Source organism: Geotrypetes seraphini, chromosome 8 (genome assembly GCF_902459505.1).
Source record: "Geotrypetes seraphini chromosome 8, aGeoSer1.1, whole genome shotgun sequence".
Classification (NCBI taxonomy): domain Eukaryota; kingdom Metazoa; phylum Chordata; class Amphibia; order Gymnophiona; family Dermophiidae; genus Geotrypetes; species Geotrypetes seraphini.
Window position 1 is genome coordinate 162451977 of NC_047091.1, and position 27725 is coordinate 162479701.

The 27725-nt window shown below is 42.8% G+C and overlaps 1 protein-coding gene across 6 annotated transcripts in view; it reads left to right on the forward strand.

The window, feature by feature from the left end:
• PTPN11 (protein tyrosine phosphatase non-receptor type 11) overlaps positions 1–27725 on the forward strand; it is a 115240-nt gene that overhangs the window by 6944 nt on the left and 80571 nt on the right. The window contains exons 1-3 of one of the 6 annotated variants that reach the window (XM_033956338.1): positions 10618–11000; positions 11319–11422; positions 21704–21826. In XM_033956338.1, coding sequence (XP_033812229.1) covers positions 11409–11422; positions 21704–21826 — 137 coding nt within the window. In that variant the 5' untranslated portion in view covers positions 10618–11000; positions 11319–11408. Of the gene's footprint in view, positions 1–10617; positions 11001–11021; positions 11423–21703; positions 21827–27725 lie in introns of those variants that run through there. The other 5 variants (XM_033956340.1, XM_033956339.1, XM_033956335.1 and 2 more) reach the window with 5 other exon arrangements.

Below are 27725 nucleotides of genomic sequence, written 5' to 3' on the forward strand. Positions count from 1 at the left end.
AAAAGCAAACGTGCTAAACAAATACTTCTGTTCTGTGTTCACGGAAGAAAATCTTGGAGAAGGACCGAGATTGTCTGGCAAAGTAATGTGAGAAAATGGAGTAGATTCTGCACCGTTCACAGAGGAGAGTGTTTATAAGCAACTTAAAAAACTGAAGGTAGACAAAGTGATGAGACTGGAAACAGTGTGACAAGAAGGTGTCTGCTACCGGAAGGATGCTGGGCTGTATAAAGAGAGGCGTAGCCAGTAGAAGGAAGAAGGTATTGATGCCCCTGTACAGGTCATTAGTGAGGCACCACTTGGAGTATTGTGTTCAGTTTTGGAGACCGTATCTGGTGAAGGACGTAAGAAGACTTGAAGCAGTCCAGAGGAGGGCGACGAAAATGATAGGAGGCTTGCGCCAGAAGACGTATGAGGAGAGACTGGAAGCCCTGAATATGTATACCCTAGAGCAGTGGTTCCCAAACCTGTCTTGGGGGGACCCCCAGCCAGTTAGGTTTTCAAGATATCCCTAATGAATATGCATGAGAGAGATTTGCATACCTGTCACTTCCATTATATGCAAATCTCTCTCATGCATATTCATTAGGGATATCTTGAAAACCTGACTGGCTGGGGGTCCCCCAGGACAGGTTTGGGAACCAAGGAGGGACAGGGGAGATATGATCCAGATGTTCAAATACTTGAAGGGTATTAACGTAGAACAAAATCTTTTCCAGAGAATGGAAAATGGTAAAACCAGAGGACATAATTTGAGGTTGAGGGGTAGTAAATTGAAGAGCAATGTTAGGAAATTCTACTTTACGGAGAGGGTGGTGGATGCCTGGAATGCGCTCCCGAGAGAGGTGGTGGAGAGGAAAACGGTGATGGAGTTCAAAGAAGCGTGGGATAAACATAGAGGATCTAGAATTAGAAAATAGTAGTAAATATTGAACTAAGGCCAGTACTGGGCAGACTTGCACGGTCTGTGTCTGTATATGGCCATTTGGGGGAGGATGGGCTGGGGAGGGCGTCAATGGCTGGGAGAGTGTAGATGGGTTGGAGTGAATTTTGACAGAGATTTCGGCAGTTGGAACTCAAGCACAGTACCAGGTAGAGCTTTGGATTCTTGCCCAGAAATAGCTAAGAAGAAAAAATTAAAGAAATTTAAATTGAATCAGGAAGGGCAAACTGGATGGATCATTTGAGGCTTTATCTGCCGTCATCTACTATGTTAAGTCATTAGTCACCTCCAGATAACGGAGAAGAGCTCTCTGAACATCCAGGAGTTTCAGTGCTTGATCCTTTTTATTTGACCCAAGGGAATAAAATGCAGGTAATCAAACTTCTTGGTTGACATAGAAGGCTGAAAGAACCTTCATTAAAAATGACAGGACTGTACATAAAGAAAGGCCTGCTTCCGTAATCTTGCATGAGAGAGTCTGCAATTCTGAGACTTTTCTCACAGACATAACAGCTATCAGAAATGCTGTGTTGTCCGTAAGGTCCAGAAGAGAAGCCTCCTGCAAAGCTTCAAAGGGAGCCTTAATGAGCCCTTTAAGGACCAAATTGAGACTCCATGATGAGAAGGGTGATCTCACTGGAGGATACAATCGAAGAGCCCCCTTTAAAAATCTTGCTGCATCTGGATGAGAGGCCAGAAAGACCTTGTCCCCACATGCTCTGAAGCATGAGAGAGCTGCATCCTCAATTTTCAGCGAAACAACCCCCAGGCCCTTCCTAAGGCCTGCCTTTAAGAACACGAGCAATATGTACTGCTTTCTTACCGTGTATTTTATCCTTGGTTATTTTCGCACTGTTTGTACGTTTGCTTCACAATAAAAATGTTGAAATAAAACAAACAAAAAAAAAGAACACGACAATTTCTAAAGTCAGAGCTTTCAAAAGCTCCACATCGTCTTTGGCACACCAGTACTAAAACAACTTCCAGGCCTTAGCATAGGCCACTTGAATCTTTGGCTGTAGAAGCGATCTGCCTTTTTGTTCATTGCTGAGGCCATGAGGTCCATCCACGGGCAACTCCATCACTGAACAATACAGTCAAACATCTATGGAGACAGCAACCACTTCCCTGGGACCAGCGTCTGCTGGCTAAGTCGGCTTGAATGTTCTCCACTCCCGCTACATGAGCTGTGGAGATCGCCTGTAGGTGGGTCTCCACCCAACGAAACAGGAGATGAGCCTCTAGCCATAACAAAGCACTCTTGGAGCCCTATTATCGGCTAACATAAGGCACTGCTGTAGCATTATTCAAAAAGATCCTGACTGCCTTCCCTGCCAGGGAAGTTGCTATCATCTGCAATGCCAGCTGAATGGCTCACAGCTCCAGGCAATTAATGGACCTTTTGCTCTGAGAGAGAGACTAACAGCTCTGCATCAGACACCCATTGCAATGACCACCCCAGCTGTAAAGGCTGGCATCTGTTGTTAGGATGACCCAGGAATTTAAATGGAGTGGCATGCCCTTCAAGAGAGAAAAACTGGCTGAAGTCACCACTACAGGCTGCTCCTCATCTCCATCTGTCACGGAAGTGACTGCTGGAGCGAGTACAACTGAGGTGCTCAGCATGACAGAAGGGAGTCCTGCAGGGGACATATATGAGCTTTTGCCTGCAGTACTACCTCTATGATCACTGCCATTGACCCTCAAAAACTAGAGGTAATGTCATGCAGTAGGCATTTGCCTCGCCATTGCTCTGTTATTTGCTGCTGGAGCTTCTGCTTGCGCACCTCTTGCAGAAAAACACGGCCCACTGCCATGTTGAACCAGACTCCCAGGTACTCCAGTTGTTGGGTTGGAACCACATGACTCTGCTTGACATTGACTATCCAGACTAGGTACTCCAAAAGATGGACTGCTCACGTCACTGCTTGTTTTCCTTCCTCTTTGGACATGGCTCATATCAGCCAGTCATCCAAGTATGGGTGCACCTGGATTCCCACTCTGCAGAGATGAGTGGCCACTAATACCATTACTTTGGCTAGTCCAAATGGCAGTGCAGAAAATTGGAAATGTTGTTCCAAGACATTAAATCTTAATTACTTCCTGTGAGTTGGAAAGATGGGAATACGACGGTAGGCCTCCATCAAATCTAGGGAAACTAAGAATTCCCCCATGGTGCCACTGCTACAAAGACTGACTGAGTGATCTCCATGTGGAAATGAGGTACTTTCAGCGCTACATTGATGGATTTGAGATCTAGGATTGGTATCAAATTGTCTGAGCCTTTCTTGGGCACTATGAAGTAGAGTATCTGCCCAAGTCTGATTCTTCGTCCGGTATGGACTCTATGGTACCATTGCTTATACCTTGATTGCCTTTTCTGGTGACCGGCCAGTGAATCTATAGAAAGGTACAAGAAATGGTGAGAGAACTAAATCTTGTAATAGAGAATGACATGGTGACTGTTTACCACAGCTAGCCACTGGTAACCCACAAGAACGGGGGGAAAAGTTGACTGGTTGCCGAGGATACAGGGACAAGGCTTTTCAACACCCCATGGAGCAGTAAAGGATCTGCTATGAATCGCCTCCCTTCCCACCCCTCCCAATCAGCAGCCCCTCCTCGCGATGGTGGGTCCAGCAGCAGCCTCCCTCATGAGTCCAGCAGCCCCCTCCCTCCCTATCACGGGTACAACAGCCCCCCTTCATCGCACCCGAACGCAGCTACCAGCAAAAACCCCCCAAATAAACATAGAAACATGATGGCACATAAAGGTCAAATGGCCCATCTAGTCTGCCCATCCATAGTAGCCATTATCTTTTTCTCTCTCTAAGAGATCCCATGTGCCTATCCCATGCCTTTATGAAATCAGACACAGTTTCTGTCTCCACTACTTCCTCTGGGAGACTGTTCCACAAGTCTATCACCCTTTCTGCAAAAAAAATATTTCTTTAGATTATTCTTGAGCCTATCACCTCTTAATTTCATCCTATGAACTCTCATTCCAGAGCTTCCTTTCATATGAGAGACTTGACTCATGCGTATTTACTTGTATCAGAGAGGGATTTTAATTCTACTTTACAGAGAGGGTAGTGGATGCCTGGAATGCGCTCCCGAGAGAGGTGGTGGAGAGTAAAACTGTGACTGAGTTCAAAGAAGCGTGGGATGAACACAGAAGATTTAGAATCAGAAAATAATATTAAATATTGAACTAGGCCAGTTACTGGGCAGACTTGCACGGTCTGTGTCTGTGTATGGCCGTTTGGTGGAGGATGGGCAGGGGAGGGCTTCAATGGCTGGGAGGGTGTAGATGGGCTGGAGTAAGTCTTAACAGAGATTTCGGCAGTTGGAACCCAAGCACAGCACCGGATAAAGCTTTGGATTCTTGCCCAGAAATAGCTAAGAAGAAAAAATTTTTTAAAAAAATTTTAATACGATCTTTAAGAATTTTCCACCCGCTGGTTGAGGCTGAAAAAAAGGTATAAAGTAACTGTACTGTAGAGAAGAAATTAACAGCCTCTTGACAGCAGTCAACAGCACTTCGGCCAAACAGATAGGTGAGTGCGCCAAAATATCTGAGCTCATATCCAAGAATAAAATTAAACGCATTCAAAATATATAAAACGTACTTACATTTTAATAGATTAAAGTGCCAGAACTGAGTGTGCTATTGGAATAGTCATTAAGCAACTTTGAGGCTGTTTGAAACTTTGAAAGCAAGAAGAGGTTATGAATGCACCTGCAATTAACCTCAATGACAGTTGGCAACTAAACTAAGAACTTCTTATGAGCTAGTACCCGTCACTTGCATTGTTTCAAACGCATCTAGACTTGTTGAAAATTTATATAGCTTCCAATCTGCGAGCTCAGTGTACTTTATTTTGCAGGATATACATGACACAAGAGAGAACGCTTTATAAACAGAACATATTAATTTTTCATTAAATTTTGAAAATGGCTATAAATTTAATAATTTAAATGATAAATTTGGCCATGAACAATTTTTGTGGTGCCCCCCCCCCCTTCCCTTGATGCCCTAAGTACGTGCTTACTTTACTTATAGGGTTAATCCAGCACTGGAGATGGTAAACAGTGAGAAAGAAACAAATGTTGGATATGGCAGTAGAAGGGAAGGTACAGAGATGGAAGATGGATGGTGAGCACTGGAGACCCTGGCAGCCAGTTAACAGAAAACAAACAGAAACCAGAGCCTGGGACCAACATAATTTGAATAAATGACCAGACAACAAAACGTAGAAAATATAATTTTATTTTGTGATTACAATATCACAAATGTGATATTTGAAATGTGTATCCTGCCAGAGCTGGTGGGAAGGGGTAAAACGCGGACCTGACGAACCTCGCGGATCTAAATCCACATGTCCTTAAAAATCTGAGGTTCATGCCGCTTGCAGGTAGTTTCTGGCTCTGACACACATTGGTGACAATTTAGTGCTGACGGATCCGTCTCAGCATAGGGAGGGAAAAGTATTAGGATTCGTCAGCGCTAAAATGTCACCAAGAGCCTTGTAGAGGTATCAGATGGCTTCTAAAGCAGATCCCCGAATGACAAAACTAGTAAACTTTAAAAGTGAGGTTTTCCCTCCCCACCCAACCCTTCTGCGCTGTTTTCTCCCTCGTTCTCATCTAAAGCTATTTTTTAAAAGCTTGAGGTGAGCCTGTGGTCTGGGCGGAAATAAACACCACAGTCATTTCATCTGTTTGACTGAAAAGGAAAACAATAGCCAACAACCGAAAAAAAATCAGACATTTCCTCTTTTCGTCTTAGTTAAGAAACATTAGTAAATCAACTGGCACGTTTAATTAATATTATATATTATATACATACATACATATATGGCTGACTACTGAAACAAACTAGTATGTCTAGACTTGTTTCTCATTGTAACAACATTAAAAAAAAAATCTTTAATCTGACGTCTTTGCAAATAAATCCAGTTTAATTTTTTACCGATTCATGCAAGAATCTTATTTACCTTTTTTGTTAAACGTGTTGGTTTGTCTGGTCACTAGGAAAATAAAGTGCAGAATTTAAAAAAACAAAAATGCAACACGAGAGAGAACTAGTAGCAAAGTCGAACTTAAATAGATCTTGACTATCTGTCCTCCGACCTAGCCTATCTTGTGCTACGATAAAGAATGTAACTCAAAACAGAACAGGTGTGCCATGCAAGATATTTTTTTTTCCTCCCCTTCCTTCATGAACACAGGACTGAGGACTGCCACAAGAAACAGATGTGAGAGAGTACGTTTTTATTTTTCGCGTTTTGGAAGACTCCCGGTTGAGAATCTGCACTAAGTCGAGGATCTAGCGCAGGTTAAGCTTTGACAGACCTCGGTGACATTTTAGCGCTGACGGATCCTAATACTTTTCCCTCCCTATGCTGAGACGGATCCGTCAGCACTAAATTGTCACCAAGGTCTAGGCATTTAAACTAGAAGGTGGGGGTGGTGTATGTACGAAGGACAATTATAGAGACCACCCCCGGCAAAAGAAAAGATGTGATAGTAGTAAAGACTGCAACATAAGCAATATCAGCAGTTCATTTCTTAGTATTGCAACGGAAAGTGAAACGAAACAAAAATCCATACGAAAAAGGAGATTATCGCTGAAAAATAGCTGGAAAGCGATGACCACAAATGCTCGTAGTCTAAGCAACAAAGTTCATGATCTGCAAGCCCTGATGTTAGAGGCAGATCTAGATATTGTCGCTATCATAGAGACATGGTTCAGTGAATCACATGGATGGGATGTAAACATACCGGGATATAATCTTTTTAGGAAGGACAGAGATGGTCAAAAAGGTGGAGGAGTATCTCTCTATGTAAAGATCAATATCCAAGCGACCGAAATGCAAGGGACCTGGGGAGAGGAAGAAGCGATATGGATTGCTCTGAAAAGAGAAGATGGAACTTCTATCTATGTGGGTGTAGTCTACAGACCTCCGACTCAATCGCAGCAAATTGATAAGGATCTGATTGTGGATATCCAAAAGTTTGGAAGGAAAGAGGAGGTTCTGCTGTTGGGAGATTTCAACCTGCCGGATGCAGACTGGAATGTTCTGTCTGCCGAATCGGAAAGAAGTAGGGAGATTGTGGATGCCTTTCAAGAGGCTCTGCTCAGACAAATGGTGACGGAACCCACAAGGGAAAAAGCGATATTGGATCTGGTCCTCACAAATGGAGAGAGTATCTCTAATGTTCGAGTGGGTGCTCACCTGGGAAGTAGCGATCATCAAACGGTTTGGTTTGATATAACGGCTAAAGTGGAGAGCGGCCGCACGATACTTAAAGTCCTAGATTTCAAACGTACGGACTTTAATGCTATGGGAGAGTACCTGAAGAAAGAGCTGTTAGGATGGGAGGACATAAGAGAAGTGGAAAGACAGTGGTCTAAGCTGAAAGAAGCGATAAAAATGGCTACGGACCTTTATGTGAAGAAAATCAATAAAAACAAGAGAAAAAGGAAGCCGATATGGTTCTCCAACCTAATGGCTGAGAAAATAAAGGTGAAAGAGTTGGCGTTCGTGATATATAAAAAAACCAAGAAGAGGAGAGCAGAAAGGACTACAGGGTGAAACTGAAAGAAGCCAAGAGAGAGATACGTCTGGCAAAAGCACAGACGGAAGAACAAATGGCTAAAAATGTAAAAAAGGGAGACAAAAATTTTTTCTGATATATTAGTGAAAGGAGGAAGATGAAAAATGGAATTGCTAGGCTAAAAGATGCTGGGAATCAATATGTGGAAAGTGATGAGGAGAAAGCGAATGTGCTAAACAAATACTTCTGTTCTGTGTTCACAGAAGAAAATCCTGGAGAAGGACCGAGATTGTCTAGCAAAGTTACATGAGAAAATGGAGTAGGTTCTGCGCCGTTAACGGAGGAGGGTGTTTATGAGCAACTTGAAAAACTGAAGGTGGACAAAGCGATGGGACCAGACGGGATCCATCCCAGGATACTAAGGGAGCTCAGAGAGGTTCTAGCGAGTCCTATTAAAGACTTGTTCAACAAATCTCTGGAGACGGGAGTGATTCCTGGGGATTGGAGTAGAGCGGATGTGGTCCCTATTCATAAAAGTGTTCACAGGGATGAAGCAGGAAATTACAGGCCGGTGAGCCTCACTTCAGTTGTTGGAAAAATAATGGAAGTTTTGTTGAAAGAAAGGATAGTGTACTTCCTTGAATCTAATGGGTTACAGGATCCGAGGCAACATGGCTTTACAAAAGGTAAATCGTGCCAAACGAACCTGATTGAATTTTTTGATTGGGTGACCAGAGAGCTGGATCGAAGACATATGCTAGATGTAATTTACTTGGATTTCAGCAAAGCCTTTGATACAGTTCCTCATAGGAGGCTGTTGAACAAACTTGAAGGGCTGAAGTAAGGACCCAAAGTGGTGAACTGGGTCAGAAACTGGCTGTCGGACAGACGCCAGAGGGTGGTGGTTAATGGAAGTCGCTCGAAGAAAGGAAAGGTGAGTAGTAGAGTCTCTCAGGGATCAGTGCTGGAGCCAATCCTGTTCAATATGTTTGTGAGTGACATTGCTGAAGGGATAGAAGGAAAAGTGTGCCTTTTTGCAGATGATACCAAGATTTGTAACAGAGTAGACACCGAAGAGGGAGTGGAAAAGATGAAAAAGGATCTGCAAAAGTTAGAGGAATGGTCTAATGCCTGGCAACTAAAATTCAATGCAAAGAAATGCAGAGTAATGCATTTGGGGATTAATAATAGGAAGGAACCGTATATGCTGGGAGGAGAGAAGCTGATATGCACGGACGGGGAGAGGGAAGTTGGGGTGATAGTGTCCGAAGATCTAAAGGTGAAAAAACAGTGTGACAAAGCAGTGGCTGCTGCCAGAAGGATGCTATGCTGTATAAAGAGAGGCGTAGTCAGTAGAAGGTGTTGATGCCCCTGTACAGGTCATTGGTAAGGCCCCACTTGGAGTATTGTGTTCAATTTTGGAGACCGTATCTGGCGAAAGACGTAAGAAGACTTGAGGCGGTCCAAAGGAGGGCGACGAAAATGATAGGAGGCTTGCGCCAGAAGACGTATGAGGAGACTGGAAGCCCTGAAATATGTATACCCTAGAGGAAAGGAGAGACAGGGGAGATATGATTCAGACGTCCAAATACTTGAAGGGTATTAATGTAGAACAAAATCTTTTTCAGAGAAAGGAAAATGGTAAAACCAGAGGACATAATTTGAGGTTGAGGGGTGGTAGATTCAAGAGCAATGTTAGGAAATTCTACTTTACGGAGAGGGTGGTGGATGCCTGCAATGCGCTCCCGAGAGAGGTGGTGGAGAGTAAAACTGTGACTGAGTTCAAAGAAGCGTGGGATGAACACAAAGGGTCTAGAATCAGAAAATAAGATTAAATATTGAACTAAGGCTAGTACTGGGCAGACTTGCACGGTTTGTGTCTGTATATGGCTGTTTGGTGGAGGATGGGCTGGGGAGGGCTTCAATGGCTGGGAGGGCTGGAGTAAGTCTTAACAGAGATTTCGGCAGTTGGAACTCAAGCACAGTACAGGGTAAAGCTTTGGATTGTTGCCCAGAAATAGCTAAGAAGAAAAACATTAAAAAATTTAAATTGAATCAGGTTGGGCAGACTGGATGGACCATTCGGGTCTTTATCTGCCGTCATCTACTATGTTACTATGTTAAGGTCTGTCAGAGCCAGAAACTACCTACAAGCGGCACGGACCTCAGATTTTTAAGGACGTGCGGGTTTAGATCTGTGAGGTCCGAGTTTTACCCCTTCCTGAGCTGGTGTTAGGCAAGCCTGTGAGTTAGGATCTAAGAGAGGAAAAGTCTTTTTTGTCTACACCACAGTGCTAGTGTGGGGTTGAAAAGGTTGTAACCCTATGTAGTGTTATATTGTAACACTGTGAATGTTAAACTGTAACTGGTTTGGGGAGGAGGGATATAAAAATAAATAAAATTACTAAAGATATTGGGGGAGGGGGGATTAATCAATGATCGACCTTGGGTGTCATATACCCTAGGTCCGTCACTGGTTTTTAGATGGTGGGGTATGAATCTCTGAAGGTAATTACTTAGCTTTTCATGTAATTGGATCCTCGGTTTATGTTATTGCCCAAAAGAGATGCTGAAGCTGAACTAAAAAAAAATAAGGATCCCGCTGTCCCCATGGAACTAAAAGCGCATTAGGTACATTAGATAGATTGTGAGCCCTCCCCCCCCCCCCCGGGATAGACAGGGAAAAATGCTTGAATACCTGAATAAATTCATGTAAACCATTCTGAGCTCCCCTGGGAGAACAGTATAGAAAATTGAATAATAAAAGAAAGCGGCCGTGGGGGTGGGGTCCGCAGGGATTCCCGTTGTTTTTGCTCTTTTTTTTATATAATTCCCGCGGACCTCACGGATCCTCATCGTACTCCCCTCCTGGGGGCTCCACGGTAATTAAAACGAGAATCCCTGCGGACCCCCATGCCACGGCCGCTTTCTTCCTAAGGGCATGCGCTGTAGATCCGCGGCGTCCGCAGGATCACGGGCATTTCAACGAGGTCGAAGGCAACCCGACTTAAGGCAAGTCTCCCAAGTGAGGTGCGAGGCGCGCGCGCACACACACGTACATACAAAAGAAAAGCATGCTTTGAGCGACCCCCTCGGTCTCGCGCGCCCTTCCCCTTTAAACGGGTCCTTTTGAGCTCGCCAGCAGCCCATACCCATTCTCTCCCTCTCTAGCGCGTGCAGCCGCCTCCGCCTCCTCTGACGTGAGCTCCTGTCCCTTCGCCGCGTGCGGCCCGGAATCCCTTCCTCTCTCGCGCGCCCTTCCCCTTTTAAACTGGTCCTTTTGAGCTCGCCCGCAGCCCATTCTCTCCCTCTCTAGCGCGTGCAGCCGCCGCCTCCTCTGACGTGAGCTCCTGTCCCTTCGCCGCTTGCCGTCCCCCTCTGACACCAATTCCTGTTTCCGGCGGGGCGGGACGCGGCAGGGGGAAGCTTGTCGGCTGCCGCAGGCGGACCCGTATGAGTTGTTGCCGCTGCGGCAACCCCGAAGGCAAGTGCGAAGGTAGGACGGGGGAGAGGAGGGAAGGTTCAGAATGAGGGCGAGATGCCGGACCGGGGGAGGAGAGTGGAGGGAGAGATGCCGGACCGCGGGCCGAGGTGGGAGAGGAAGAAGCCGGGCCCCGGACGGGAAGAAGAGAGCGAGCGATGCTGGACCGGGAAGAGTGGGAGAAAGATGCCGGACCCTTGCATGTGTATGAAGAGGGGTGCTTGTCGTGTGAGAACAGTCAAAATGTGTGTGTGTCACACGCCTGATGGGTATGATTTTTGGTATCTTTGCATGCTTGGAGGAGTGAAACCATCTCTGGGTCTGTCCGATCAGTTTAGGGTTCGATGTGGTTCCAGTGAAGAAGAAAAGGGATCCGGAAACTGGAAAGTGTATGCAGATTCAGCAGCTGGACAGATACGAGAAATGACGTCGAGAAGGTGAGGCTCCTTAACTGAACCCTAAAATAAAAAAAAAGTTGTCTTTTTGCCAGGTTAGAGGGTGCTACTTGTCTTAAGTGTATCTTTTTTAAAGTGTGATCGTAATACTGACATTGGACTTGGAAAGGATAAGCCTTATTTCAAGGATAGAGGACACTGTATCCTTATTTGTACTTATAGGCTATAACGTGCACTTATCAGTGTTCTGAACGATCAAAATACAAAGTCGAGGGTTTGTTATTATTTAACTGATGAGATGGGAATTCAGAAACTTTGAAGTTCTGTTATAATAGTTTTTTTTTAAATGAGATTGGAATTGTAGATAGCATAGGAGCATTGGGGGGCTGAGCAGTGGAAATGACCTCTCTCTGGACACAAAGGCCTGGATTCTATAAACGGGCCTTAAGTTGAAAATACCATTTAAAATAGAAAAAGAAAAGTTTAAAAAGAAAAATGGAGGCACTTTACAACGCCTAATGCCACTCTAGGTGTGGCTAACGTCAAAAGTGGCATTAAGTGTCATAAAGAGCCTCTGTAGGCGTGATTCATGCAAAAAATAGGCACCAGAAATGTAGACCTTGAAAACCCTGGTCTACAGTTCCGGTGCCTATCTTTCCTGAAGGTGTGATTCTATAAACGACACCGTTGCTTGATTGACATGCAATCTGGGTCCGTTTCTGCACTGTTTATAGAACCCGTGCCAAAGAGTTTGCTGAGTTACATTAGATAGATTGTGAGCCTACCAGAACAGACAGGGAAAATGCCTGAGTACTTGAATAAATTAATGTAAATTGTTCTGAGCTCCCTTCGGAGAATGGTATAGAAAATTGAATGAATAAATAAATATTGGGGGTGCTCAAGCCTCCAGAGAGCTTACTCCTGTGGTAAGTAGTGTTCTCACTGCAGTTCGTTTTTCTGAACTGTTGCTGTTTCTTTCAACTTCTGGCTTGTGCTTTTCATGATGCTCTTTTAAACAAATATTTAGCCTTATTGTATAATCATATTAGATAAAAGTTTAGCACCAGCTAGCCTTTTCTCTGTATTGTGTACAAGCCACTTTCTGTATTATGTCTGGACATATCAGCATTGATTAGCCAGTGCAAGGGGTGCTTCTCCTGTGGGGCCAGACGCAAGAGAGACTCCAACCCCTTACACACTCAAGAAACTTAGCACATTTCTAGGATAGCATACATAAAAGAAGATGACACTCATTCAGCAGCGTGCTCAAGAAAGAAGGCCAAAAAATATTATCAGGCAACAAAATCTATTTTCCTTCTTTTATTCTATCTTGTGTACCAGCAAGAAAACATATATTTAAGCAATGGCCCTAGTAACCACAAGTAGAGAATGACACGGTGGCAGTTACCCGGTTGTGTTGGAGGAGAAGCTTCCGCCCACACATGCGCGACTGCAGGCGGGCAATCGGGCTTTGTCGGCTTCAGTAAGCTTTTTACGAAAGCGCCATGAAGGTAAGGGGGGAGGGAGGGAGATAGGGAGGGGGCTGCGCGCGCGCCTCCCGTCCCTTAAGTTTCAAGTCTTTACTAACGCGCCGCAAAGGTAAGGGGGAGGAAGGGAGATTCTCAGGCCGCTGAAGGGCGGTGAGGTGGCGAGAGGGAAGGGTGGATGCTGTGGGGACGGGGATGGGGTGGTGAAGGGGATGGCGGGAATGGGGCGGTGAAGGGGATGGTGGTCTGGTGACGGGGACAGATTTTTTCCCCCGTGTCATTCTCTTTCCACAAGCATCCATTTTACCATAGCATATAAATCACAATAGAAAGAGACACGGACAAGGGAACACACCCAAATACAGATGTCTCTGTATGAGGAATTGTAAATGCCCACTTGCCTAGGTCCTGTCACAGGTTATATACCTTTCCAGCAACAAGCCAATATTAATATTCATACATATTCATAAGTTGCAGCAAGCCTTGCTCTTCAGCTAGTTCAAACTGGTTTGTTTCTTAGTTCTTTTCTCTTAGCTAGTTTCCTGTCTGTTATATCTTGATATACAATGATATACCTCAGTGTAATGATATACCTCAGTGTGTCTGAGGCATTTTAAGCTGCTGGTACATTAATCTCTGGGCTGTGGTTGGAGGGCACCTGGAAATGCACAGACGTCCTCCAGCTGCAGCCCTGAGCCTCCTATTACCGCCGGTGTGGGGGTGCTGCAAAAGGAGAGGTGAGGAGAGGCGCAGGCACCGGCCGACTGACTACAGGATGTGCCTTTCGCTACAAGAGGCATGTCCTGTAAGCAGTCAATTGGCACCAGTGCGTCTCCTCCTCACTGGCATTTCGGGGCACACCTGAACTCCTCTGGAGTACACTAGTGTGCCACGGCACACAATTTGCGATACACTGATATGCAATACCTCAAATGGGAGGGGGTAAGGAATCAAGTTCTCTGCTTTACCATAAAATAATAGATGTTTCTAAGGCACTGTATGTCAACAGAATAACAAATTTACTTTTCTCTATGTGTGTATATCTCAGTTCAGCCCAACACCTAGGCCGTGCATCCAAGCTTATCTGGTGCTTCATGTCTACACTAGGTTTTTGTGTGCTTTCTCATAAGAACATAAGAAGTTGCCTCCGCTGAGTCAGACCAGAGGTCCATCCTGCCCAGCGGTCCGCTCTCGCGGCGGCCCATCAGGCCTAATTGCCTGAACAGTGTCCCTGACTGATTTTGTAACTGCCTCTATTCCGCTAATCCTATCCCTATTACCTACCTCTACTCCTATCTGTACCCCTCAATCCCTTGGTCCTCCAGGTACCTGTCCAGACCTTCTTTGAAGCCCTGTAGCGTGCGTCTGCTTATCACATCCTCCGGCAGCGCGTTCCATGTATCCACCACCCTCTGAGTGAAAAAGAACTTCCTAGCATTTGTTCTAAACCTTTCCCCTTTCAATTTCTCTGAGTGCCCCCTTGTACTTGTGTTTCCCCGTAATTTGAAAAATCTGTCCCTGTCTACTCTTTCTATGCCCTTCATGATCTTGAAGGTTTCTATCATGTCTCCTCTAAGTCTCCGCTTTTCCAGGGAGAAAAACCCCAGCTTCTTCAGTCTGTCAGTATATGAGAGGTCTTCCATACCCTTTATTAGCTTAGTTGCTCTTTTCTGGACTCTCTCAAGTACCGCCATGTCCTTCTTGAGGTACGGCGACCAGTACTGGACACAGTACTCCAGGTGCGGGCGCACCATTGCACGATACAAATAAATTAGCATATAAGCACCCAATCAAGTATGTCACAATGATCAGGTAAAAAATAGTACTTGTGAAAGAATGAGAGTCAGAGACACTACTCCATATATCAAAATAAATATCTATCATTCAATTTAATAAGTGTATGTATAGCCTCAGTGTGATTGTTCAGCTGTTATGGCTACTGCCACAACGGAAGTCCCAGCTTGAATCAATTGGCAGGCTCTATTGCAAGCCACGCCCACACCATCATAGGCTTACACGTGTGTGGTGCAAAAACACAAAAGTGCTTTAAGTGGATTTCATAAATAGAAATATATAAAAATCTCTCTAGTGAATCTCATCCAAAAACTCATTAAATTACTGAATGTCTCCTCAACATTCACAAGTAATAGTACTTAGCTCAAAAATGGCATTCAAATTTCATCCATAATTCATTCAATTTCTTTAGTCCATGACTCTTTCATCTTCAATTTAAATTGTCCCCACTGGAAAAGTGTTTTTAAGGCTCTACTAAGCCTATTTCGGGTAAATCCCTTCTTCAGGAGCCTTCCGTTTATCACTATCCAACCAAGGGCTAAGAAAATCAAGGCGTGAGTGAGCTGGGCAGCAAACGAACGCTGCTACTTAATCTAAACCGGAAATGATGTCATCCAATCCAAACTACAGCCCGAATGAGGAGCAAAAGATTTTACAATATAGCCCCCCATTCAAAATTCTCGTTCAATCTGTGAGGAGTGACAGTATCCAATTAAAAAATCCAATACTGCTCTCGTAAATGAATGTGGGCTTTTTTGTCTCCGATCTAAGAATCGGGTATGCTTTCCATAACCACTCACTGAAGTTCCTGAAAGGTGTGTCCTTTGTCAATACAGTGAAGCACCATGGGAGCTGTAGTTACTTGCATGTTAATTCTACTCCGATGTTCTACCAGTCTGGTCTTAATTTGGCGAATAGTGCAACCCGCATACATGAGTGCACATGGGCAAACAATAACATAAATAACCCATTTGGAACTGCAAGTTGTCCGATGATGTAATTCGTACCCCTTCTTAGTTCGTGGATAAACAAAAACCTCACACTCCATAGATGTTGTGCACTTGGAGCATGTTTAACAGGGTTGATGCCCCCCAATATCCACTTGTTCAAAGCTCTCTGATGAAAATCTTGCCAAGGTCAATAAATTAGCCAAATTCTTGGGTCTAGCATAAGCTACACAGGGGCCTTCCCAGAAAATCTCATGCATAGACAACACATGCCAATGTTTTCGTATAATACTGGCAATTTGATTCGCCCTATCCGAGTAGGTCACCACACTAATGTGTTTGTCCATGGATTCCTGTTGTTGCGGCTGTAATAACAGAGCTGGATTGGCATATAGTGCTTGGCGATAGTCCATGCATTTATTAAATTTATTAAATTGCCTGTTGGATAGTCCATGCATTTATTAAATTGAATGATAGATATTTATTTTGATATATGGAGTAGTGTCTCTAGTGACTCTCATTCTTTCACAAGTACTATTTTTTACCTCCTCATTCTGCAAAGCAGGTACTTCTACAGACTAGCTAGGGTGATTTGTAGCCAGCTCAACTTCTCCTTTATTAAATTTTATTTCTTTTTGAAGTGTTAAGACTATATTAAGTTCAGCTAATTATTTCCAATTAAACTAATTAAGCCAGTCTCTAACAAGTTTCAAGTTTATTTAAAAATTTGATTTGATCGCAAAATCTTAATCCAATGCAATTTACAAATAATGATAAAATCGGTGTAAAAAAAAGAAAAACACATTCATTAAACCAAACAGTTAATACAACTTTTGACCAACCAAACACAAAAGGAAAAAAAAAAAAAGGATTAAATACAATTTGTAAACAAATAAAATGGCTTAGGTAATGAAACAATAGGATAGGAAAAGGTTACCCGCTCAATTTTCACTTAACAGCACTTTTAGTCGGCTAAAGAGTATCCTGATTATATAGAATTCAAATAACTCAATTAAAGGCGTCCTTAAAAGCCAGCTTTTCAGAAGATTTTTAAACTTACTAAGCAATTTTTCTTCCCTTATATTGATTGGGAGCGAATTCCAGATTTGAGGGGCCATGACAGAAAAGATTGAGTCCCTCCTTGAATAAATGAGTCTTAGTGAAGGGACTAAGAGGAGAGATTTATGTTCAGATCTTAAAGATTTTGTAGGAATACAAAGGATTAACAGCCTTTCTAAGAATGCAGGAGCTTTGTTCATTAAAGTTTTGTATGTAAGTAATGCTATTTTATATGTAATTCTATGATTTATAGGTAACCAGCAAACTAATGGCTATTTTGTCCCTGGGGAAAATGGTCTTTTTTTTGGCTGTTTCGGCCATAGCATATTTTGTAAATAATGTAATTGGTAGCTCAGTTTCTTCAGTAACTTCTCACAAGGACATGAGAACAGATAGTGTATTACAAGCTGCAACGGGAACTCACGGCAGCCATTTTTTATGATGGCTCTGTACGGGGCAGGAGCAAAGGAAGATCGCTCCTGCCCCGTGTCACTGCTAGACCACCAGGTAAGGTCCGGGGAGGTTCGGGCAGCCTGCAAAAAGAAAAAGAAAAAAATCACGAATAACTCAATTCACAAGTAGGGAAACCGCAAATCAGTAGGGAGAGCTGAATTATGGATATTTTAGTAGTGCAATAAAAATAATACTGGTTCCTAGAATTTGGGGCCTGGACCCTGATGCTGTCGCTACAGGGTTGTTGAGAAAGAGATTGCTGTTCCCATCACTTCGGGTTTAATCTTTTTTTTTTTTTTTTTTTCCAGATTGTTAAATAATTCCTCCCCACCTTCCCCCCCAATTAAGCAATTTTGATTTTGTAATGCATTTGGGATTATGATGTAAAGTCATTTCTATATTGTAGCAAAATCTTGTGTTCTTAATTGGATGAAAGTATTTTTGTGGTGCTAGATGTGTGCAGAAATGAAGCACTGAATCTGGAATAGTTCACTTTTGTGTTTTAATGTGTGTTGATTTGAGAATAGGTACAGCTAATGAAAATTATTAGCTGGAGCTGTCTGATCCACTGCCTATTAAGATGTTTCAGTGTATTTAAGGTTACCATGTGGCTCCAGAAAAAAGACGACGACGAATTGAGATATCCAGGTTTTACTTCTATTGAAAGCAATGGAAGTAAAACCCGGATGTCTCAATCCATCCTCATTTTTCTGGAGACATTTTGATTGTTCTAATGTGTTTTGTATTGTGCTGACATATCACATCTATCTTTTATAAATGTTCTTTCCATGCAGCCTATTTTAATAAATGTCAGCAGAGAAAATTATGCAGCATATTTCTATTTTATGAATGTTCTACTCTTTTATATTAATTTACATTCATATCTAGGATTCAGTTTGTCAAGCTCCAACTTTATTTCATTGTTTGTATTTGTGCTTATGTTTGATCATTTCACTATTGTTTAATCAAAATTGTAAATTTTGTCCAGGTTTTACTTCAATTGAAGTACATGCTGTACACTGTTTTGGGTGATTAATGAATCACATTAAATCAGTAAACTAATGTATGCTACCACATTAGCATGAGCTTTATTAGTAATTGAGCCCATGGCATAAGTTGGGATCTGCAGTTGGCATATACACATCTCCCTCATTATTCACGGGGGATAGGGGCAGAGCCAGACCGCGAATAGGGAAATACTGTGAATATCCGGCTCTGACCCACCCCCGCCTCTCCCTGGCATCCCGGCCTTACCTGGTGGTCTAGCGGGCTTTCGGGGCAGGAGCGATCTTCCTATGCTCCTGCCCCGTGTAGATCGCCAATAGAAAATGGCTGTAGGGAGTACCCGTCGTAGTCTCGAGAGATTACGGGAGCTCACAGCAGCCATTTCCTATTGGTGATCTGCATGGGGCAGGAGCGTAGGAAGAGCGCTCCTGCCCCAAAAGCCCACTAGACCACTAGGTAAGGCCGGGATGCCAGGGGGAAGGCAAAAATATGGTTGTTTTTTCCCCTCTCCCCCCAAAAAAATCACGATTATGTGAAATCGCGAGTGGGGAAACCGCGAATGGGGAGGGGGTAGTGTATTCATAGCTCAGTCTGCTTGTTCTTTGGGCAGCAGGCAGAATCAGATATGTTTTTAAAACCTGATGGTAGCTCAGGTACTACTGGTTTTCTATGACTAAAGCATTGCTTGGGTTCATTTTATTTTAATGAACAAACAGTACATATAGGCCATCTATAATAATAAAACGCTAAGCGCGCATGCGCACTCTTAACGCCGTGTTGCCTGAACTGTAGTTCCGTGGCCGGCAGAGTGCGCATGTGCGCTTACCACGCATCTCTCTGTCTCGTAGCGGGCTTGCCGGCTCCGGCCAGACAAAGTTCATTTTTTTGTTCAAAGCCCCCGCGTTCAGCTCCTCTATCGAACCTCACCAGAGTCGGAGAAGACTTCCGACTCTGGCGGGGATCGAGAGAGGAGACGCAGAGTCGACTTTGAACTAAAAAATGAACTTTGGCTGGCCGGAGCCGGCAAGCCCGCTACGAGACAGAGACATGGCTCCCTTACTGCCCCCCCCCTTCCCTTCCCACGGTCCCGACTACAAAACTGCCGATTCCAGCAGCATGTGCAGCACTCTACACACGTTGCTTCGGGGCCTTCTACTGCCCTGATTTGCTCTGCTGCGTCTCTGATGATGTCATCAGGGATGTGCTAGAGTAAATCAGGGCAGTAGAAGGCCCTAAAGCAGTGTGTGTAGAGTGCTGCACACGCTGCTGGAATCAGCAGGTTTGTCGGGACCGCGGGAAGGGAAGAGGGGGCAGTAAGGGAGCCGGCCAGACCGCGGGAAGAGAAAGGGGAAGTAGGGGAAACGCTGCTGCTGCACAGGGAAATGGAGGGGGAGGGAATACTACTGTGGCTGCTGCACAGGGAAGTGGGGGGAGAGAAATGCTGCTGCAAAGAAGGCAGGGAGAGAGACAGGTAGAAAGAAAGACAGACAGTGGGAGGAAGGGAGACAGAAAATAAGAAAGACACAGGGGCAGGGAGAGACAAAGGGGGCCAGGGAGAGAGACAGACAGAAAGAAAGACAGCGGGAGGGAAAGAGAGACAGAAATAAAGACAGACAGACATATATATTCTAGCACCCGTTAATGTAACGGGCTAAAATACTAGTATGTTAATATTTGGCAGGATCACTATCGATGTATCTTTCCTAGCTGCTTCAGGATTAATAATAATAATAATTTATTTTTATATACTGCCTAACCAGCAGTTCATAGCGGTTTACACAATAGGTACTCAGCATACAATATAATAATATCATACATAATAAAATTTTAAGTAACTAATACAAGCATTAAAACTAATGAATAAAAAAATACAATATAAACTAAAATAAGTATAGATAAAAAGATTAAAAGTACATTATAACTATGTGATAATATGAAAATCAGTAATGTATATTGTTTAACTAAGTGGGTTTTAAGATCTTTTCAAAACTGATAGTAAATAAGAAATGGAGAAACGAGAAGATTCAAACATGAATTCATTAATCCTGCTTGGAATGCTAAGGTCCTATCCAAAAATTTTTTTGTAACGACATGCATTTGCTGAAGGAAAATAAAACCAACCAGATCTACGAATATTTTTCTTATTATGTTATATGTATTGTTCAGTTTGTAAAGGCTAAGGGCTCCTTTTATGAAGCCGTGTTAGCGGTTTAACGCGCGTAATAGAATGCGCTAATTTGCTTGCTGCGCTAGCCGCTATCGCCTCCTATTGAGCAGGCGGTAGTTTTTCGGTTAGCGCGTGGGTTAGCGCAAGCTAAAAAATGTGCGTGCAATAAACCCACTAACGCGGCTTCGTAAAAGGAGCCCTAAAACTCATTGTAACGTCCTCTTATATCGGCTAACTCAAAATTCATCCCAGTGCCCCTATACAAAATCCATTTGATTAAAAAACCAGTTATGCTTGATGATTTTTTTTTATGCGCACCAATTTAAGCCAGGCTTTCCTTGGCCCAAATGTGTGCGCACATTGGCATGTAGTCTATAAACTTGCGCATAACTTAAAACAACACCCACAGTCTGCTCCTGACCATGCCCCCTTTTCAGGTGCACATACGTTTTATAGAATTGCACATTCTGAGTTGTGCGTGTAACTTTTAATTAGTCACAGTGTCAATTATAAGGAATTTGCCAGTAAATTTTGTGCTAGTTAGGCCAATTAAGTAGTGTATGTACATCGACTACACACACTGATGTACATGTACAGCTTTAAGTGCCTTTTAAGGAATTTGGGTGTAAGAAGGTAATTCTAAAACAGGGTGCCCTAGTTAAAGGGCAGGAATGTGCCGGTTTATAGCTTCTTTTTATAAAAGCATAAAGACGACTCATGTTTCTTTATAAAATACTAGCACAAATCCTGCAGGAATTGCAACTAGATTAAAAGCATGCACATCATACTTGTTCAAGCAGATGTAAATGTGTGTGCCTACAATGCAATATACATGCAAATTGCTCTGCCCCTGAGCACACCTTCTATACCAAGCACAGACTTTTAAAGGGGCTCTTCTAAAATCAGGTCATATCAATGTACATAAATTAGCATTTTATATGCAAAATAGATATAAAATTACTTTAATGTATACCTTTACTTTTTATAGCTTAAAAAGGTATTATAGTGTGTTAATACAGATGTTCATCTTTTCCCACAAATGGGGGAAAGTATTTAAACAAGCTCGTAAAATGTAGTTATGTGAAGCAGCTTATTTAAGCATAGAGCAGATCTGTGTTGATGCAGTCCTTAATTCAAGAGTTTTTGCACTAAAAGCATGCATAAACCTGTGCGTTATAATTTTGCTTTTTTTTTTTTTTTTTTTAGCATTTTCATTCAGTGCCCTTTAGTAAAGAGCACAAGAATGTTCTGTTGCACAAAACTGTTTTTAATATTGGAATTTGCATGGTGGTTTCTTGGGTTTCCGTTTTCGCTTCTCAGCTTTGTTGTATGAACCACAGCAGAAGCTGATCCTTGCAGAGATTCATAATGGTTATTATGCTGCTGTTTTTTTCCCCCTAAATGTGTATAGATGGTTTCATCCAAATATAACTGGAGTGGAGGCTGAAAACCTGCTCCTGACCAGGGGTGTTGATGGAAGTTTCTTGGCTCGACCAAGTAAAAGTAATCCAGGGGATTTCACACTTTCTGTTCGGTAAGTTTGTTATTAGAAGAAACAGGGTGTATTTCTTATATTTTGCCAGGTCATGTTCAGTACAGTAACTAAACTCTTGATCTGTGCTCTATTTATTGTTAACAATGTTCTCCTTTACTGGATTCTTGGATATAAAGCTCTCTGTTTCAAGGCTATTGTATTGTTGATGTTTGAAAGTACAAAGATACTCCTTCCACTCTGTTTTGCTGTCACAATTAACATTATATAAAATAAGAACATAAGAATTGTCATACTAACATAGTAACATAGTAACATAGTAGATGACGGCAGATAAAGACCCGAATGGTCCATCCAGTCTGCCCAACCTGATTCAATTTAAATTTTTTTTTTTTTTTTTTCTTCTTAGCTATTTCTGGGCGAGAATCCAAAGCTCTACCCGGTACTGTGCTTGGGTTCCAACTGCCGAAATCTCTGTTAAGTCTTACTCCAGCCCATCTACACCCTCCCAGCCATTGAAGCCCTCCCCTGTCCATCCTCCTCCAAACGGCCATGCACAGACACAGACCGTACAAGTCTGCCCAGTAACTGGCCTAGTTCAATCTTTAATATTATTTTCTGATTCTAAATCTTCTATGTTCATCCCACGCTTCTTTGAACTCAGTCACAGTTTTACTCTCCACCACCTCTCTCGGGAGCGCATTCCAGGCATCCACCACCCTCTCCGTAAAGTAGAATTTCCTAACATTGCCCCTGAATCTACCACCCCTCAACCTCAAATTATGTCCTCTGGTTTTACCATTTTCCTTTCTCTGGAAAAGATTTTGTTCTACGTTAATACCCTTTAAGTATTTGAACGTCTGAATCATATCTCCCCTGTCTCTCCTTTCCTCTAGGGTATACATATTCAGGGCTTCCAGTCTCTCATCATACGTCTTCTGGCGCAAGCCTCCTATCATTTTCGTCGCCCTCCTCTGGACCGCCTCAAGTCTTCTTACGTCTTTCGCCAGATACGGTCTCCAAAACTGAACACAATACTCCAAGTGGGGCCTCACCAATGACCTGTACAGGGGCATCAACACCTTCTTCCTTCTACTGACTACGCCTCTCTTTATACAGCCCAGAATCCTTCTGGCAGCAGCCACTGCCTTGTCACACTGTTTTTTCGCCTTTAGATCTTCGGACACTATCACCCCAAGGTCCCTCTCCCCGTCCGTGCATATCAGCTTCTCTCCTCCCAGCCTATTATTAATCCCCAAATGCATTACTCTGCATTTCTTTGCATTGAATTTTAGTTGCCAGGCATTAGACCATTCCTCTAACTTTTGCAGATCCTTTTTCATATTTTCCACTCCCTCTTCGGTGTCTACTCTGTTACAAATCTTGGTATCATCTGCAAAAAGGCACACTTTTCCTTCTAACCCTTCAGCAATGTCACTTACATACATATTGAACAGGATTGGCCCCAGCACCGAACCCTGAGGAACTCCACTAGTCACCTTTCCTTCCTTCGAGCGACTTCCATTAACCACCACCCTCTGGCGTCTGTCCGACAGCCAGTTTCTGACCCAGTTCACCACTTTGAGTCCTAACTTCAGCCCTTCAAGTTTGTTCAACAGCCTCCTATGAGGAACTGTATCAAAGGCTTTGCTGAAATCCAAGTAAATTACATCTAGCATATGTCCTCGATCCAGCTCTCTGGTCACCCAATCAAAAAATTCAATCAGGTTCGTTTGGCACGATTTACCTTTTGTAAAGCCATGTTGCCTCGGATCCTGTAACCCATTAGATTCAAGGAAATACACTATCCTTTCTTTCAGCAACACTTCCATTATTTTTCCAACAACTGAAGTGAGGCTCACCGGCCTGTAGTTTCCTGCTTCATCCCTGTGACCACTTTTATGAATAGGGACCACATCCGCTCTCCTCCAATCCCCAGGAATCACTCCCGTCTCCAGAGATTTGTTGAACAAGTCTTTAATAGGACTCGCCAGAACCTCTCTGAGTTCCCTTAGTATCCTGGGATGGATCCCATCTGGTCCCATCGCTTTGTCCACCTTCAGTTTTTCAAGTTGCTCATAAACACCCTCCTCCATGAACGGCGCAGAATCTACTCCATTTTCTCGTGTAACTTTGCCGGACAATCTTGGTCCTTCTCCAGGATTTTCTTCTGTGAACACAGAACAGAAGTATTTGTTTAGCACATTTGCTTTCTCCTCATCACTCTCCACATATTTGTTCGCAGCATCTTTTAGCCTAGCAATTCCATTTTTTATCTTCCTCCTTTCACTAATATATCTGAAAAAATTTTTATCTCCCTTTTTTACATTTTTAGCCATTTGTTCTTCCACCTGTGCCTTCGCCAAACGCATCTCTCTCTTGGCTTCTTTCAGTTTCACCCTGTAGTCCTTTCTGCTCTCCTCTTCTTGGGTTTTTTTATATTTCATGAACGCCAACTCTTTCGCCTTTATTTTCTCAGCCACTAGGTTGGAGAACCATATCGGCTTCCTTTTTCTCTTGTTTTTATTGATTTTCTTCACATAAAGGTCCGTAGCCATTTTTATCGCTCCTTTCAGCTTAGACCACTGTCTTTCCACTTCTCTTATGTCCTCCCATCCTAACAGCTCTTTCTTCAGGTACTTTCCCATTGCATTAAAGTCCGTACGTTTGAAATCTAGGACTTTAAGTATCGTGCGGCCGCTCTCCACTTTAGCCGTTATATGAAACCAAACCGTTTGATGATCGCTACTACCCAGGTGAGCACCCACTCGAACATTAGAGATACTCTCTCCATTTGTGAGGACCAGATCCAATATCGCTTTTTCCCTTGTGGGTTCCGTCACCATTTGTCTGAGCAGAGCCTCTTGAAAGGCATCCACAATCTCCCTACTTCTTTCCGATTCCGCAGACGGAACATTCCAGTCCGCATCCGGCAGGTTGAAATCTCCCAACAGCAGAACCTCCTCTTTCCTTCCAAACTTTTGGATATCCACAATCATATCCTTATCAATTTGCTGCGATTGAGTCGGAGGTCTGTAGACTACACCCACGTAGATAGAAGTTCCATCTTCTCTTTTCAGAGCAATCCATATCGCTTCTTCCTCTCCCCAGGTCCCATGCATTTCGGTCGCTTGGATATTGATCTTTACATAGAGAGCTACTCCTCCACCTTTATGACCATCTCTGTCCTTCCTAAAAAGATTATATCCTGGTATGTTTGCATCCCATCCATGTGATTCACTGAACCATGTCTCTGTGATAGCAACAATATCTAGATCTGCCTCTAATATCAGGGCTTGCAGATCATGAACTTTGTTGTTTAGACTGCGAGCATTTGTGGTCATCGCTTTCCAGCTATTTTTCAGCGATAATCTCCTCTTTCGTATGGATTTTTGTGTCATTTCACTTTCCGTTGCAATACTAAGAAATGAGTTGCTGATATTGCTTATGTTGCAGCCTTTACTACTATCACATCTTTTCTTTTGCCGGGGGTGGTCTCTATAATTGTCCTTCGTACATACACCACCCCCACCTTCTAGTTTAAATGCCTAGAAAAATATTGTCTAAATTTCTCTGCAAGGTTTCTTTTTCCTGCTGTAGTAATATGTAGCCCATCAGTGAAATATAGCTTCTTGTCCTTCCATGTATTTCCCCATCCTCCTATGTACCTGAAGCCTTCTTGATGACACCAGGCTCTGAGCCATCTATTAAAGTCCTCTGTGTTTTTCATTCTTTGCTCTCCTTTTCCATATGCAGGCAGTATTTCAGAAAAAGCTAAAGTCTTTACAAAAGGTTTCACGCCCTCACCAAGCTCCCGAAAAGCTTTCTGTGCTGCAAGTGTGGAGTTGTTGGTCAGGTCATTTGTTCCCAGATGGATAACAACATCAGTGTTAAAATCCTTAGTTTCTTCCTTAATTATAGTCAGTATTTGCCTGGAACTCCTGGTAGCTGAGGATCCTGGAAGACATTTCACTATTTTGGACTCCTCGCCCTGTGTTCCAAGGTTAATGCCTCTGATGATGGAATCCCCCAACAGTAATAGTTTTCTGTTTTTGGCTTTTTTATTTGTACTTAGGGTGCTCTTGTTCTCTTGAGTTTCCTTCATTGGTTCCAGTCCCACCTCCCTTCTGTTTTCCTGAGTATCGCAGTGCACTAGTGGAGCGAAGGAATTCTGTAGAGGTAATATTAGTGAAGGTGGATGTTTCTGTGTTACATGTCGCAGTCTTCCTGAGCCTACTGTGACCCATTTATTCCTGGGCTGTTTTATTCTTTGAGGTAGAGGTGGTAAGTTGGTATGATTTTGTGGAGTGATGGAAGCTGCTTTAATTGTATTCAATTCCTGTTTAAGTTTGCAGAGCTCCTCCTTAATACTGGCAAGTTGAAGACAGATGGGGCAAGCCTTAAGCCTCCAAATAGTATGTCTTGGAATTAAAGCACCACAGTGATTGCATAGAATAAAGGTCATCTTGATTGGTTGTGAAGTCCTGATTATATGGGTCTCTATATATGAATAGTGGTCCCTGGGGTTGGTGGGACTATAAGTAAGACTACTAGTAAGGCAGAAATATAGGCTCTATACCACCTAAAACACAGTATTTTAAACTAAAATGCAGGTTCTATCAGTGCTACCCTAAAACACAGGATTTATAACAGGATTTTCCCTACTTTAGTCACCCTGAGCCACAGGCACCAGAAATATAGGCTCTTTACCACCTAAAACACAGTATTTTAAACAAAACTGCAGGAAGAGGAAATAAGATTTAACAGAGGAAAGAGAAGGATTTTTTTGTGCTTTTTTATATTTTTTTTTAGTAAGAAACAGGGAGGAGAAGAGAAATTAAGCAGATATAATGCTGAAAACCAGTGAAAAGAGCAGAATATGAAATGCTGAGTAACTTAGCTTTTAGAAGTTCACAGGGCAGCCTTGTTTCAGCAATGTCCCAAAGATAATGCAATTAACCTTAGAAGTAAAACAGAGCCCCTCCCTTCTCCACCTAATCAGACACAATGGCTAAAAACTAGTGAGTCAGAAATATAGGCTCTATACCACCTAAAACACAGTATTTTAAACAAAACTGCAGGTTCTATCAGTGCTACCCTAAAACACAGGATTTATAACAGGTTTTTCCCTACTTTAGTCACCCTGAGCCACAGGCACCAGAAATATAGGCTCTATACCACCTAAAACACAGTATTTTAAACAAAACTGCAGGTTCTATCAGTGCTACCCTAAAACACAGGATTTATAACAGGATTTTCCCTACTTTAGTCACCCTGAGCCACAGGCACCAGAAATATAGGCTCTATACCACCTAAAACACAGTATTTTAAACAAAACTGCAGGTTCTATCAGTGCTACCCTAAAACACAGGATTTATAACAGGATTTTCCCTATTTTAGTCACCCTGAGCCACAGGCACCAGAAATATAGGCTCTATACCACCTAAAACACAGGCTCTATACCACCTAAAACACAGTATTTTAAACAAAACTGCAGGAAGAGGAAATAAGATTTAACAGAGGAAAGAGAAGGATTTTTTTGTGCTTTTTTATATTTTTTTTTAGTAAGAAACAGGGAGGAGAAGAGAAATTAAGCAGATATAATGCTGAAAACCAGTGAAAAGAGCTGAATATGAAATGCTGAGTAACTTAGCTTTTAGAAGTTCACAGGGCAGCCTTGTTTCAGCAATGTCCCATCAAGCCCAGTATCCTGTTTCAAAGAGTGGCCAACTCAGGTCCCAAGTATCTAGCTAGATCCCAAGCAATAAAGCAGATTTTATGCTGCTTATAAAGAATAACCAGTGGATTTCCCCAAGCCATCTCAATAATGGCTTATGGACTTCCCCTTTTAGGAATTTTTTTTTTTAAAATATTCTTTATTCATTTTTAAAACTTACAATAAGTGAAATAGCATATAACATCATAAATACATAAATACATC